This window comes from Myxine glutinosa, chromosome 9, assembly GCF_964187855.1.
Source record: "Myxine glutinosa chromosome 9, kmMyxGlut1.1, whole genome shotgun sequence".
NCBI lineage: Eukaryota > Metazoa > Chordata > Myxini > Myxiniformes > Myxinidae > Myxine > Myxine glutinosa.
The window spans coordinates 45,395,913-45,411,338 of record NC_136269.1 but is presented as its reverse complement, the minus strand read 5'-3'; the positions used below and the strand labels follow the sequence as shown (position 1 = coordinate 45,411,338).

At 58.7% G+C, this 15,426-nt stretch overlaps 1 protein-coding gene across 1 annotated transcript; it reads left to right on the top strand.

Moving 5' to 3' along the window:
- The first annotated feature begins 7,011 nt into the window (after positions 1-7,011).
- On the top strand, positions 7,012-14,754 carry LOC144893553 (THAP domain-containing protein 6-like). Its single transcript, XM_078784041.1, has 5 exons — positions 7,012-7,221; positions 7,435-7,566; positions 7,742-7,949; positions 8,169-8,322; positions 14,415-14,754. The coding sequence occupies exons 1-5, from the start codon at positions 7,069-7,071 to the stop codon at positions 14,416-14,418; spliced, it is 651 nt and encodes a 216-aa protein (XP_078640167.1). The 5' UTR covers positions 7,012-7,068; the 3' UTR covers positions 14,419-14,754.
- Positions 14,755-15,426: the final 672 nt, after the last annotated feature.

The window sequence follows — 15,426 nt, the reverse complement described above, 5'->3', positions numbered from 1 at the left end:
GCCTGGCCGTACACCAGCTCGGCGGTGGACGCCTGGAGGTCCTCCTTTGGAGCCGTGCGGAGGCCCAAAAGGACCCATGGGAGCCGGTCGGCCCAGCCGTCGTCCTGGAGGCCGGCCATGAGTGCGGCCTTCATGGTGCGGTGGAACCACTCGCACAACCCGTTGGCCTGGGGGTGGTAGGCCGTGGTGCGGTGCAGGGTAACGCCCAACATGCGGGCGACCGCGCCCCACAGTTCGGACGTGAACTGTGGGCCGCGGTCCGACGAGATGTCCGCCGGTGCGCCGAAACGCGCGACCCAGGTGGCGATGAACGCCTGGGCCACGTCGGCGGTGGTGGTGGAGGCGAGGGGCACGGCCTCCGGCCACCTGGTGGTCCTGTCCACCATGGTAAGCAGGTGGGTGAACCCCTGCGATGGGGGCAGGAGACCCACCAGGTCCACGTGGACGTGGTCGAAACGTCGCTCGGGCACGGTGAAAGGAGCCAGCGGAGCCTGGGTGTGACGGTGGACCTTGGCCCGCTGGCAGGGTGTGCAGGCGTTGGCCCAGTCGCGGACGTCCCGTCGCAACCCGTGCCAGACGAAACATGCCGACACCAGCCTCTGGGACGCCTTCCGGCCCGGGTGTGAGAGGCCGTGGAGCGAAGCAAAAATGCGACGCCGCCAGGTGACCGGCACAACGGGGCGAGGTCGGCCTTGGGAGACGTCACAAAGCAGGACCGTGTCCGCGAAGGGGACGTCAGCCAAGCGGAGGCCCGTGTCCGCCACCCGGAGCGCCTGCACCATGCCGTCGGTGGCCTGGTCTGTCACCATCAGGGCGAAATCGACGCCGAGGTGGGCGGCGTTGGCGCCGGCTCGAGAAAGGCAGTCGGCCACGGCGTTGTCCTTTCCGGCGACGTGCCGGATGTCCGTGGTGTATTCCGACACGGCGGAGAGGTGGCGCTGCTGGCGGGCCGACCACGGCTCCGTGACCTTGGCCATGGCGAAAATCAATGGCTTGTGGTCGACAAAGGCCGTGAACGGGCGGCCCTCCAGGAGGTGGCGAAAATGGCGGACGGCCAGGTACAGCCCGAGGAGCTCGCGGTCGAAAGTGCTGTACTTCAACTCGTTGGGCAGGAGTTGCCGGCTGAAGAACGCGAGCGGCTGCCAGGCCCCGTTTACCCATTGCTCATGAACCGCGCCCACGGCGTAGTCGGAGGCATCCGTGGTGAGGGCGATGGGAGCATGGGGTACCAGGTGGGCCAGCAGCGTGGCGTTGGCGAGGGCCCGTTTCGCGCCGGTGAAAGCAGCGTCCATGTCCGTGGACCAGACGACGTCGCGCTTCGCCGGCTGGCCGCGGAGGGCGGTGTACAAGGGCCGCATGAGTTGCGCAGCTCGGGGCACGAAGCGGTGGTAAAAGTTCACCATCCCGAGGAACTCCTGCAGCGCCTTGATGGAGCGGGGGCGCGGGAAAGCGGCGATGGCCTCGACTTTGGCCGGTAGCGGTACGGCGCCGTTCCGGGTGATGTGGTGGCCCAAAATGTCGATCGTCGCCGCACCAAAGTGACATTTGGCCGGGTTGACGATCAAGCCGTGCTCGCTGAGGCCATAGATATATATATATAGATTGGCAGTGGGTCACGACAGGGCGAGATTTCCGGCCGCCATCTTGCCACAGGAAAGCTTTCAAGTTGCCATCTGTGGAATGCACTCGCGTCATCGTCATTTGCAAGTTATTGTTGATTAAATTGACTACAACTGGCGAACAAAGTATCAGGTTAGTGTCGTACATTGGATTAAAACACATTCAGTTGCCAGACTCTGATAATGTTGTAACTTTGGTGATATTTAACGCATCGTCTGCCTGTCTACACTAACACTGGTTCATAGTCGAATGTTAATTCTCTTAAATGTTCTGTCCATGAGGTCATGTACCTCCAAAATGCAGCTCTCATAAATCATTGAATAAAGATAGGAGATTCTGGGGCACATTTGGGACTATGCATGACTCATGAGGAAACTTGGCCATGTTCAGGAATTCTCATGAGGTTAGAATTCTCGACCGAGATCTTCAACACCAAGGGGTTGACTTATCCTGTATTCAATATTATTGCCAAGCAGTCAAAGGTAGGCCTATTATATTTATATAAGCATTATAAATATAAGCATTAACTTTTACATTGTGCTTGTTCTTTCTTCAAATATAGGAGGGAGTAGCCGAGGCTACAGTTAAGATGCCCAGGCAGTGTGCACATGCAAGATGCCGAAATATACAGAGGAAGGGGAATGGTCTGACATTTCATCTGTAAGTTGAATACCACAATATCTCTTCTAAATATATGACATGTATATCTCTTATTTGTGTTTACAGGGTAGTAGACCTAATCAAATCTGCAGGTTTGAGGTCTGCTTTCCATGCAGCTCAATCAGATTGAATTTAAACAATTAGCTTGAAGGAGCTGGGGCTCCCACGTCGATCGGAAGAATGGACGCGACAAAAAGCTGGAATTCATCTGAGTTGCTTTATTGAAATCAAACACTCAGGCACTCTGAAAACCCGTTTATCGGTCAGCAATATATATCTATTAACCCAGGGGGTTTGCCCAGGCCCGGCGCCAGGGGGCGTGGCCCAGCGTCCCGACCGAGGCCTGGCAAGTTGAGCGCGGGCCTGCCCGGGCGTCCCGGACGAGCCCGGCATGGTGATCGCTCCGCGTCCTTGATAGGTGCAAGGCGATTGTGAACACCCAGCGGCAGCCGCTACACACGTCCCCCCAGAATCGACTTGCACCGGCAGGGTCAATTTGAGGGGGGTCCTGATGACCCGGCCGAAGCGACCCCTGGCGGGTCGTGGGAGGGGGTCCGGTGAGGTGGTGGGCGGTCGAGTGGGGGGCACCGTGGACGGGGGGCGGCCTCGCCGCGGCGGAAGGGCCACCCGTGGTGGGTGGTCGACGTCCACGTGCGCCGGCTTGAGGCGGTCCACTGCAATCCGGTCCGACCTGCCGCCGATGTCGATGACGAACGACTTGTCGTCCCGTCGCAGCACCCGGAAGGGCCCGTCGTACGGCGGCTGGAGTGGCCACCGATGTGCGTCGTGACGCACAAAAACATACTCCGCTGTGCGGAGTGCTGGGGGGACGTAGGACTGGGGGTCACCGTGGTGGGATGTTGGCACGGGGGCAAACCGTCGGGCGGCCTCCTGGAGGTCCGAGCGCTGGTGAGCTGCGGACCAGGGACTGGTAGCGTCGGGCACGAATTCGCCCGGGACGCGTAGCACCTGGCCATAGACAAGCTCGGCGGTGGATGCCTGGAGGTCCTCCTTGGGGGCCGTGCGAAGGCCCAAAAGGACCCACGGCAGCCGGTCGGCCCAACCGCCGTCTTGAAGGCCGGCCATGAGCGCGGCCTTCATGGAGCGGTGGAATCGCTCGCACAACCCGTTTGCTTGGGGGTGGTAGGCCGTAGTACGGTGGAGCTTGACCCCCAGGTTGCGGGCGACCGCGCCCCACAGCTCGGAGGTGAACTGTGGTCCGCGGTCTGACGAGATGTCCGCCGGTGCGCCGAAGCGGGCGACCCAGGTGGCGATGAAAGCCTGCGCCACGTCGGCGGTGGTGGTGGAGACGAGGGGAACGGCCTCCGGCCACCTGGTGGTCCTGTCCACCATGGTGAGCAGGTGTGTGAACCCCCGTGACGGGGGGAGGGGGCCCACCAGATCCACGTTGACGTGGTCGAAACGTCGTTCGGGCACGGTGAAAGGTGCCAGCGGGGCCTGGGTGTGTCGGTGGACCTTGGCCCGTTGGCAGGCCGTGCAAGTGCTGGTCCAATCGCGGACGTCCCGACGAAGGCCGTGCCAGACGAAACGCGCCGACACCAGCTTCTGGGAAGCTTTCCGGCCCGGGTGGGAAAGGCCGTGGAGAGAGGCGAAGATGCGGCGTTGCCAGGTGACGGGCACGATGGGGCGAGGCTGGCCTTGGGAGACGTCGCAGAGCAGGACAGTGTCCGCGCAGGGGATGTCGGCCAGGCGGAGGCCCGTGTCCGCCGCCCGGAGGGCTTGCACCGTGGTGTCGGTGGTTTGGTCCGCCGCCATAAGCGCAAAATCCACGCCCAGGTGGACCGCGTTCGCGCTGGCCCGGGAAAGACAGTCGGCCACGGCGTTGTTTTTGCCGGCGACGTGCCGGATGTCCGTGGTAAACTCCGACACGGCGGAGAGGTGGCACTGTTGGCGGGCCGACCATGGCTCCGTGACCTTGGCCATGGCGTAAACCAACGGCTTGTGGTCGACGAACGCCGTGAAAGGTCGGCCCTCCAGGAGGTGGCGGAAATGGCGGACGGCCAGGTGTAGACCGAGGAGCTCCCGGTCAAACGTGCTGTATTTGAGCTCGTTCGGCCGGAGCTGCCGACTGAAAAAAGCGAGTGGCTGCCAAACCCCGTTCACCCATTGCTCATGTACGGCGCCCACCGCGTAGTCGGAGGCATCCGTGGTGAGGGCGATGGGAGCGTTGAGCACCGGGTGAGCGAGCAGTGTTGCGTCGGCGAGGGCCCGCTTTGAGCGTTGGAAGGCCGCATCCATTGCTGCGGACCAGGCGATGTCGTGCTTGGCCGGCTTGCCCCGGAGGGCTTCGTAGAGGGGCCGCATGAGTTGAGCAGCGCGGGGCACGAAGCGGTGATAAAAATTCACCATTCCCAGGAATTCCTGCAGGGCCTTTATGGTGCGGGGACGCGGGAACGTGGTGATGGCCTCGACCTTGGTTGGCAGCGGCACGGCCCCGTTCTTGGTGATGTGGTGGCCCAAAAAATCAACGGCCGTCGTGCCGAAGTGGCATTTGGCCGGGTTGACGATGAGGCCGTGCTCGCTGAGGCGCCCGAACAGTGTTCGGAGGTGGAGGAGGTGCTCGGCCCGGGACGTGCTGGCGACGAGGATGTCGTCCAGGTAAACGAAAAGGAACGGCAGGTCACGCAGCATGCCGTCCATCAAGCGCTGGAACGCCTGAGCCGCGTTCTTGAGACCAAACGGCATCCGCAAGAATTCGAATAAGCCGAACGGCATGATGACTGCCGTTTTAGGGACGTCGGCCGCCCTGACAGGTACCTGGTGATATCCCCGTATGAGATCAATTTTCGAAAAAATGACCCGTCCCGCCAGACGGGCGGAGAAGTCTTGGATATGCGGGATCGGGTACCTGTCGGGGGTGGTAGCGTCATTGAGACGGCGGTAGTCACCACACGGGCGCCATCCACCCCCCGGCTTTGGCACGATGTGCAGTGGCGAGGCCCACGCGCTATCGGAGCGCCGCACGATGCCGAGGTGCTCCAACGCGTCGAATTCGGCCTTCGCTACGGCGAGCTTGGCTGGGTCGAGGCGGCGGGCCCTGGCGTAGACCGGCGGGCCCGTGGTTGGTATGTGGTGCTCGATCCCATGCCGTACTGCGACGGCCGAAAACGTCGGCCGCGTGAGGGCCGGGAACTCCGTGAGCAGGCGAGCAAACTCGTTCGCCGCCGGGACGGTGCATGCCAGCTCGGTCGGCGCGGAGCTGCTCAATGTGCATACCAGGGAGCTGAAGGTTTCAGCGTTGATTAAACGACGCCGTTGGACGTCCACCAGCAGTCCGTGTGCGCAGAGGAAGTCGGCGCCTAGCAGAGCCATGGGCACGTTGGCGGTTACAAACGTCCAAGCAAAGCGTTGGCCGCCGAAGCAGAGGGTGACGTTGCGCGGGCCGAAGGTGCGGATAGTCGATCCGTTGGCCGCAACCAAGGAGGGGCCGCAAACCGCGGATTGCCTGTCCTGGTCAGAGGCGGGTATGACGCTCAGTTGGGCGCCGGTGTCGCACAGGAAGCGCCGTCCGGACGCTTTATCCGTGATGAACAGTAAGTTGCCCGTGTGGCCGGCGCTCATGGCTGGTAATGAACGCCGGCCCGGCCGTTTCGCGGCCTGCCGAAGGTGCACGGGGGTCGGCATGTCCGGGCCTTTTGTCCGAACCTGGCATGATAGTAACACCACGCTTGGTCGGGTGGAGGCCTCGGTCGTCGTGCTGGAGGTGGTCGGCACGGTAGAGCGGCCGCCAATTGCGTCGGCAGTTCGGCCGTCGACCGTGCCGGGTGCTCGGGCGCCATGGTTGTTGCGTCGGACGGCGGTGGGTCCCATGTCGCCGCTGCGATGCGCCGTCCTGCAGCGGAGATCTTGTCGGCTTCTCTGGCAAGGGCCCGGGGATCTGTGATCGTCGTGCTTGCCAGGGCGATGCGTACCGGGTTAGGCAGCTGACGGAGGAACAGCTCCCGGAACAGGAATGCCGGAGAGTGCTCGCCGAGCAGTGAAAGCATGTAGTCCATTCGCTCGGAAGGGCGCGTGTCGCCGAGCTCAGGCAGTTCGAGCAGGCGCCGTGCGCGTTCCGCCGATGGGAGGGCGAAAGCATCGAGGAGAAGCTTCTTAATCGCGCCGTATTTGTCAGCGGCTGGCGGGCTTTCGAGGAGGCTCAGGGCGCGGGCCGCGGTAGCCGACCCGAGCGCAGCTACCACATGGTGGAAGCGGGTGTCGTCGGCCGTGATGCCTCGCAGGGCGAACAGGGACTCCGCCTGTGCGAACCAAACCGCCGCGTGAGCCTCCCAGAAGGTAGGCAGTTTAAGGGCGACTGCCGTGTCCATGTCGATAGGTCACCAATGAAGGAGCTGGGGCTCCCACGTCGATCGGAAGAATGGACGCGACAAAAAGCTGGAATTCATCTGAGTTGCTTTATTGAAATCAAACACTCAGGCACTCTGAAAACCCGTTTATCGGTCAGCAATATATATCTATTAACCCAGGGGGTTTGCCCAGGCCCGGCGCCAGGGGGCGTGGCCCAGCATCCTGGCTGCGGCCTGGCAAGTTGAGGGCGAGCCTGCCCGGGCATGCCCGGGCATGCCCGGGCGTCCCGACCGAGGCCTGGCAAGTTGAGCGCGGGCCTGCCCGGGCGTCCCGGACGAGCCCGGCATGGTGATCGCTCCGCGTCCTTGATAGGTGCAAGGCGATTGTGAACACCCAGCGGCAGCCGCTACAAGCTATCTTATTTTCAGCTTCCCCACCAGTGAAGGGCATGAAGAAAGAAGAAGGAAATGGTGTATTCAGATGAAACGGGTAGAGGGGTGGAAGCCAAAGCCCTGGGATGTCGTGTGCAGCCAACACTTTTTACCTGTGGACTTCGATCTTACAGGCCAAACCAAAAGACTACGTCATGATGCAGTCCCATCAAAGTTTGACTTACCAGAGCACTTGCAAAAAGTATGTTTGTGTTGTTTGTGATCTTTTCTAAACGAACTAAAACCTTCATACTTTAATATTTGGACAGTGTGTAAAATGTGTGGGAACTATATGTAATAGTACGCGGCGGCGGACTCTTTTTTGACTCTAACTTTAAGACAGATAAAGTAACTGCATGTTTTATTCTGTGGTATACTTTACATTGACAATATGTGGCTGATGTTTGCTTTTCAGCATGAGAAGAAACGTCAAACGCAAACTTCAAAGAGGGCATTGGAGGAGCGCCAGGACGACCATCAGGCTCACATGCATGAATCCAATACTAAAAGCCTTGACAGTGGACATGTACATTCAAGTCTACCTGATGTATGTATATTGGAATTAGTAGCTTAAAATGCTAGCATTGATTGATTTTTATATAAAAATTAGTCACGTACTACAGGTAATTTACATAGTCCTAGTGAAAAATCATCTTTTTTTTGGGGCATATTTGTCTGGTGATATTCTGCTCATGCATATTATTTGTGCTGTGATGTTGTAGTTCCATAGCTATGCAGCGCCCGACGAAGCTGTGGGAAAAGTCAAGTTGAGGAGGACAGAGGATCGAGTGGCTGACTTAGAGCTGCAGCTGAAAAACACAAAGGCCAGAGAGAAAAGATGTAAGAGCACGTTATCATCCATAGAGGATGAGTTGAAGGAACACAACCTCATGACAGCAGAACTAGAAGAAAAGCTCCAGGCGTACCGTGGTAGGACTTATTCATCGTATTGGTTACATTACGTAGATATATATGCCACTGGCATCTGAATGAAGTTCATTCTGTCAAACAACAAATATCCTTCTGATAATTTGATTATCGGTACAACTACATCACTTTGTGTTCAATAACCATACTTTTGGTCTAAACATTACTTTCTAAAAGATTTTCATACATGAGCAATGTTTTATGTTATATATTTCGTTTCAGACTTTCCCATGGATCTATTTAAAAAACCAAAGGGAAGTGAGGCATACACAGCAGAACAGAGAAGGTTTTCTCTGACCTTACATCTGTACGGACCTAAGGCATACGAGTACCTTCGCAGCAAACTTAATATGCCTTCAACCAGGACACTGAGAATGTAAGTTGTCACAAACATGGATGTATTATATTTAATTTGTTTGACATGTGTCAACGACATTTTGAACTCATTAAGTAGTTGTTAATAATGATCACAATAGTCAAATTGATTATTTAAGTTCCATAATTTTTTCTAGGTGGCTCTCTAATGTGGATTGCACCGCAGGAATCAATTCTTCGATGATTATGTGCCTCAAGGAAAAATGTGCAAATGATCCCGAGACATACAAGAATGTTGCTCTTGTAGCGGTTACCGCTGGATGCACACAATCGCCTTGCACCGGCCAGAACACGGCCAGACGCGCCTCTCCCGGGCATGCCCGGACTCACTGTTCCCGGGCACGCCCGAACCTCCCGGGCACGCCCGCTCTCGCCTTTCCAGGGCTCGCCCAGAGCGTCCGGGCATGCCCACTATCGCCTTTCCAGGGCTCGCCCAGAGCGCCCGGGCACGCCCAGCCTCGACTTGCCAGGCCGCAGCCAAACACGCCCGGGCAGGTCCAGACTCGCCTTTCCAAGGCTCGCCCTTGACACCCGGGCATGCCCGGTATAGCTTTTGCCGGGCAAACTTCCCGACATAAATGTGTATATATATTGCTGCCCGATAAACGGGCTTGTCAGAATACCTGAGCTGTTTTGTTTCAATAAAGCAACTCGGACGAATTCCGTCTTTGGTCGCGTCAATTCTTTCGACTCGCGTTGGAGCGCAGTTCCTTCATTGGTGACCTACCGACATGGATACGGCAGTGACGCTTAAACTGCCTACCTTCTGGGAGGCTCACGCAGCTGTTTGGTTCGCTCAGGCGGACTCTCAGTTCGCCCTGCGAGGCATCACCGCGGACGACACCCGCTTCCACCATGTTGTGGCGGCGCTAGGTTCCGCCACCGTGGGCCGCGCCTTGAGCCTCCTCGAGCACCCGCCGGCTGCTGACAAATACGACGCGCTGAAGACACTCCTCCTCGATGCTTTCGCCCTCTCACCGGCATCACGCGCACGGCGCCTGCTCGCTCTGCCCGAGCTCGGCGACACGCGCCCGTCAGAGCGCATGGACTATATGCTCTCGTTGCTCGGTGAGCACTCTCCGGATTTTCTGTTCCGCGAGCTGTTCCTTCGCCAGCTGCCTCACCCGGTACGCCTCGCCCTGGCTGGCACGTTGATCAAGGATTCCCGCGCCCTCGCCAGGGAAGCCGATAAGATCTCCTCGGTGGACCAGCACATCGGCGCGGTTACCTGGAGCCCGCCGCCGTCCGAGGCGACGCCCACGACGCCCGAGCGCCCTGCGCAGTTGGAGGCCGAACTGCCGGTGCAACTGGCGGCCGCCACGCCGCACCGCCCGCTTCCGACACGACGGCCGGGGCCTCCACCTGACCGGGCGTGGTGTTATTACCACGCCAGGTTCGGACACAAGGCTCGGACGTGCCGGCCCCCGTGCACTTTCGGCAGGTCGGGAAACGGCCGGGCCGGCGTTCATTCCCAGCCATGAGCGCCGGCCACTCGGGCAACTTGCTGTTTATTCGGGACAAAGCGTCTGGGCGGCGTTTCCTGTGTGACACCGGCGCCCAACTGAGCGTCATACCCGCCTCCGAGCAGGACAGGCGGGACGCCGTTTGCGGCCCCTCTTTGGTCGCTGCTAATGGCTCGGCCATACGCACTTTCGGCCCACGCGTCGTCACCCTCTGCTTCGGCAGCCAGCGTTTTCAATGGACTTTTGTGACCGCCTGCGTCCCCATGGCTTTGCTGGGCGCCGACTTCCTCTGCGCGCACGGGCTGCTGGTCGACGTCAAACGTCGTCGCCTTGTCATCGCCGAGACCTTCAGCTCCCTGGCGTGCACGATGAGCAGCTCCGCGCCGACCGAACTGGCGTGCGCCCTCCCGGCAGCGAATGAGTTCGCTCGCCTGCTCGTGGAATTCCCGGCCCTCACACGGCCGACGTTTTCGGCCGTCGCGGTGCGGCACGGGATCGAGCACCACATACCCACTATGGGCCCACCGGTCTACGCCAGGGCCCGCCGCCTCGACCCAGCCAAGCTCGCCGTGGCGAAGGCCGAGTTCGACGCGTTGGAGCACCTCGGCATCGTGCGGCGCTCCGATAGCGCGTGGGCCTCGCCACTGCCCATCGTGCCAAAGCCGGGGGGTGGATGGCGCCCGTGTGGCGACTACCGCCGTCTCAATGACGCTACCACCCCCGACAGGTACCCGATCCCGCATATTCAGGACTTTTCCGCCCGTTTGGTGGGATGGGTCATCTTTTCGAAAATTGACCTGATACGGGGCTACCACCAGGTACCTGTCCGGGCGGCCGACGTCCCGAAGATGGCCGTCATCACGCCGTTCGGCCTGTTCGAATTTTTGCGGATGCCGTTTGGCCTCAAGAACGCGGCCCAGGCGTTCCAGCGCTTGATGGACGGCGTGCTGCGCGACCTGCCGTTTCTTTTCGTCTATCTGGACGATATCCTCGTCGCCAGCACGTCCCGCGCCGAGCACCTCCTCCACCTCCGAACACTGTTCGGTCGCCTCAGCGAGCACGGCTTAATTGTCAACCCGGTCAAATGCCACTTCGGCGTGACGACCGTTGACTTTTTGGGCCACCGCATCACCAAGACCGGGGCCGTGCCGCTGCCGACCAAGGTCGAGGCCATCACCACGTTCCCGCGTCCCCATTCCATCAAGGCCCTCCAAGAGTTCCTCGGCATGGTGAATTTTTATCACCGATTCGTGCCCCGCGCTGCTCAGCTCATGCGGCCCCTTTACGAGGCCCTCCGGGGCAAGCCGGCCAAGCATGACATTGTTTGGTCCGCGGCCATGGACGCGGCCTTCTCCAGCGCCAAACGGGCCCTCGCCGACGCAACGCTGCTGGCTCACCCGGTGCTCAACGCGCCCATCGCCCTCACTACGGACGCCTCCAACTACGCGGTGGGCGCCGTCCATGAGCAATGGGTGGACGGGGTTTGGCAGCCACTCGCTTTTTTCAGCCGGCAACCCCGGCCGAACAAGTTAAACTACAGCACGTTCGACAGCGAGCTGCTCGGGCTATTCCTGGCCGTTCGCCATTTCCGACACCTCCTGGAGGGCCGCCCGTTCACGGCTTTCGTCGACCACAAGCCGTTGGTCTATGCAATGGCTAAGGTCACGGAGCCGTGGTCGGCCCGCCAGCAGCGCCACCTCTCCGCCGTGTCGGAGTTCACCACGGACATCCGGCATGTCGCCGGCAAAGACAACGCCATGGCCGACTGTCTTTCTCGGGCCAGCTCGAACGCGGTCCACCTCGGCGTAGACTTCGCGCTCATGGCGGCCGACCAGACCACCGACGCCTCGGTGCAGGCACTCCATGCGGCGGACACGGGCCTCCGCCTGGCCGACATTCCCTTCGCGGGCACCGTCCTGCTCTGCGACGTCTCCCAGGGCCAGCCTTGCCCCATCGTGCCCGTTTCCTGGCAGCGCCGCATCTTCGCCTCCATCCACGGCCTTTCTCACCTGGGCCGGAAAGCTTCTCAGAAGCTGGTGTCGGCGCGTTTCGTCTGGCACGGCCTTCGACGAAACATCCGCGACTGGGCCAACACCTGCACGGCCTGCCAGCGGGTCAAGGTCCACCGCCACACCCAGGCCCTGCTGGCACCTTTCGCCGTGCCTGAACGGCGTTTCGACCACGTCCACGTGGACCTGGTGGGTCCCCTGCCCCCCTCGCGGGGGTTCACCCACCTGCTCACCATGGTGGACAGGACCACCAGGTGGCCGGAGGCTGTGCCCCTTGCCTCCACCACCACCGCCGAAGTGGCGCAGGCGTTCATCGCCACCTGGGTCGCGCGCTTCGGCGCACCAGTGGACATCTCGTCCGACCGCGGCCCACAGTTCACGTCTGAGCTTTGGGGCGCGGTCGCCCGTTCGTTGGGGGTCACGCTGCACCGCACCACGGCCTACCACCCCCAAGCCAACGGGTTGTGTGAGCGGTTTCACCGCTCCATGAAGGCCGCACTCATGGCCGGCCTTCAGGACGACGGTTGGGCCGACCGGCTGCCGTGGGTCCTTTTGGGCGTTCGCACGGCCCCCAAGGAAGACCTCCAGGCGTCCGCCGCCGAGATCGTCTACGGCCAGCCACTCCGCATCCCGGGCGAATTCGTGCCCGACGCTACCAGTCCCTGGTCCGCCGCTCGCCAGCGCTCGGACCTCCAGGAGGCCGCCCGACGATTTGCCCCCGTGCCGACGTCCCGCCACGGTGGCCCCCAGTCCTACGTACCCCCGGCGCTTCGCACAGCGGAGTACGTCTTTGTGCGTCATGACGCGCACCGGGGGCCACTCCGGCCGCCATACGACGGGCCCTTCCGGGTCCTGCGACGGGGCGACAAGTCTTTCATCGTCGACTTCGGCGGCCGGCCGGACCGGATTTCTGTGGACCGCCTCAAACCGGCGCACATGGACGTCGACCGACCACCACGGTTGGCCCTTCCTCCGCGGCGAGGCCGCCCCCCATCCACAGTTCCCCCCGCTCGACCACCCACCACCACGTCGGACCCCTCCCCACGACCCTCCAGGGGTCGCTTCGGCCGGGTCATCCGGACCCCCCTTAAATTGACCCTGCCGGTGCAGGTCGATTCTGGAGGGGCGTGTGTAGCGGTTACCGCTGGATGCACACAATCGCCTTGCACCGGCCAGAACACGGCCAGACGCGCCTCTCCCGGGCATGCCCGGACTCACTGTTCCCGGGCACGCCCGAACCTCCCGGGCACGCCCGGTCTCGTCTTTCCCGGGCATGCCCGCTCTCGCCTTTCCAGGGCTCGCCCAGAGCGTCCGGGCATGCCCGCTATCGCCTTTTCAGGGCTCGCCCAGAGCGTCCGGGCATGCCCGCTATCGCCTTTCCAGGGCTCGCCCAGAGCGTCCGGGCATGCCCGCTATCGCCTTTCCAGGGCTCGCCCAGAGCGCCCGGGCACGCCCAGCCTCGACTTGCCTCGCCGCAGCCAAACACGCCCGGGCAGGTCCAGACTCGCCTTTCCAAGGCTCGCCCTTGACACCCGGGCATGCCCGGTATAGCTTTTGCCGGGCAAACTTCCCGACATAAATGTGTATATATATTGCTGCCCGATAAACGGGCTTGTCAGAATACCTGAGCTGTTTTGTTTCAATAAAGCAACTCGGACGAATTCCGTCTTTGGTCGCGTCAATTCTTTCGACTCGCGTTGGAGCGCAGTTCCTTCACTCTCATGATAGACGCCATGGCCATTAGGAAACAGATTGTTTATGATCCAAAGGAAAAGAAGATGCTTGGATTTGTTGATCTTGGAGATGACTCGGAGAGCACCAATGAGGCAAAAGAAGCCCTCGTCTTCATGGTTGTTGGCCTACGAGGCCATTGGAAAGCTCCTGTGGCCTATTTCTTGACAAACACTTTAAGAGCTGCCACTCAGAAGCAACTGCTTTTACAGTGTATCGCGTCCTTGCATGGGATTGGCATCCATGTGAGGACACTGACGTTGGATGGACATGCTTCCAACCTCGGGATGTGCAGAGATCTTGGCTGTAGCTTGAGTGCACTCGACTGCAAGCCATCGTTTAAGCACCCTGATACTAACCAGGAGATTTTTGTCATAATGGATCCATGCCATATGCTGAAGTTAATGCGAAATATGTTCCAAGCATACGGTGTCATAATGTCTGACAAAGGACGTATTGATTGGCGCTTCATTTTGGATCTACAAAAACTCCAGGATGATACTGGATTGCGATTGGGAAATCGATTGTCGTTCAGGCACACGAACTTCATGAAACAGAAGAAGAAAGTTAGTCTTGCTGCACAGTTGTTGAGCAACTCCGTTGCAACAGCACTACGTTCAATGGAGCTAGAAGGCCATGCCAATTTCCAGGGTGTATCTGCCACCGTTGAATTCATTCAGGTATGCTTATAGTTGTGAATTTATGTCCAATTTGGTTTCAAATCAGACCCAAAAAAGTTCTACAAGTGCAGCTTTGTTTGCTATTTTTCAGTATGATTGAAATACCAATTGTAATATTACGCCATAATGCAGAGGTAACTTGAGGCTTATTGTAGGCCCAACATAAACATACTCTTTACTCTGGTCACATTCTTGACTGACTATTTTCAGGTGATCGATAAACTGTTCGACATCATGAATGTGAGAAATGCCTATATGCATGGGTTCAAGTCGGCTCTCAGCCCCTCCAGTATTGGACACACCATGACGTACATGGATTCTGCGGCGACGTATTTGCAGTCGCTGAAGACAATAGAAGGAGAATTCATCCACAAAACTAGAAGGTTTGTGTAATCCTGATAACTTGTTCCTCCTCTGGTTCCTGCCCCACCCCCTCCTTGACCTCTGCCAGTTTCTCCCCCACCTCCCTCTCCTATGCATCAGATATAAGTTCATTCCGGTTAGTTAGGATACTTATTGTTACTTGTTGTTTTGCAGACACACTGCCATTACAGGTTTCATAGTTTGCATTGAGAGCTTGAAGCGTCTTGTGCCACTGCTGCTACAGGAACAAGCATATGTACTGACATACAAACTGTCACAAGATCATCTGGAACTATTCTTCAACTCAGTGCGCAGAGCAGGCAAGTTACATGCATTTCTCTTTCATAAGTTTAATAGCTAATATAGGATTTAATTTAAGTACTGTACTCTATGTATATAATTTATTTCAGGACAGTAAACACAAACTTGTACAATATTTTGTCAGTGGTGAGTTGTCGTAATTTTACATCGAGCTTGTTCCAGAGTTTCACGCCAACAATAGATACACTCATTGCTTTTTACTTAATCATATCTGTTGTTGTATGAAATTATTTAAGTACTGTACTTTTGAATTAAAAGGACATGTTTCTCTCATGAAGGCAAACATTCTGTTTCAGGGGGCTGGAACAACAATCCCAATGTCCAGCAGTTCAAGTCTATATACCGGAAGCTGTCTGTTCATTGCGGAATTGAGCCAACCAAAACTGGAAATGTTCGTGCTCAAGATGGCACACTCTGCATGGCTACTACAAGCCAGTCGGATGACTGTGACAACTTTGACAGTGTTGTGTGTGTGATGGCTGAGCATGACTATGCAAACTGGATACCACCACAGAACAAATGTCTACTGGACAACAGC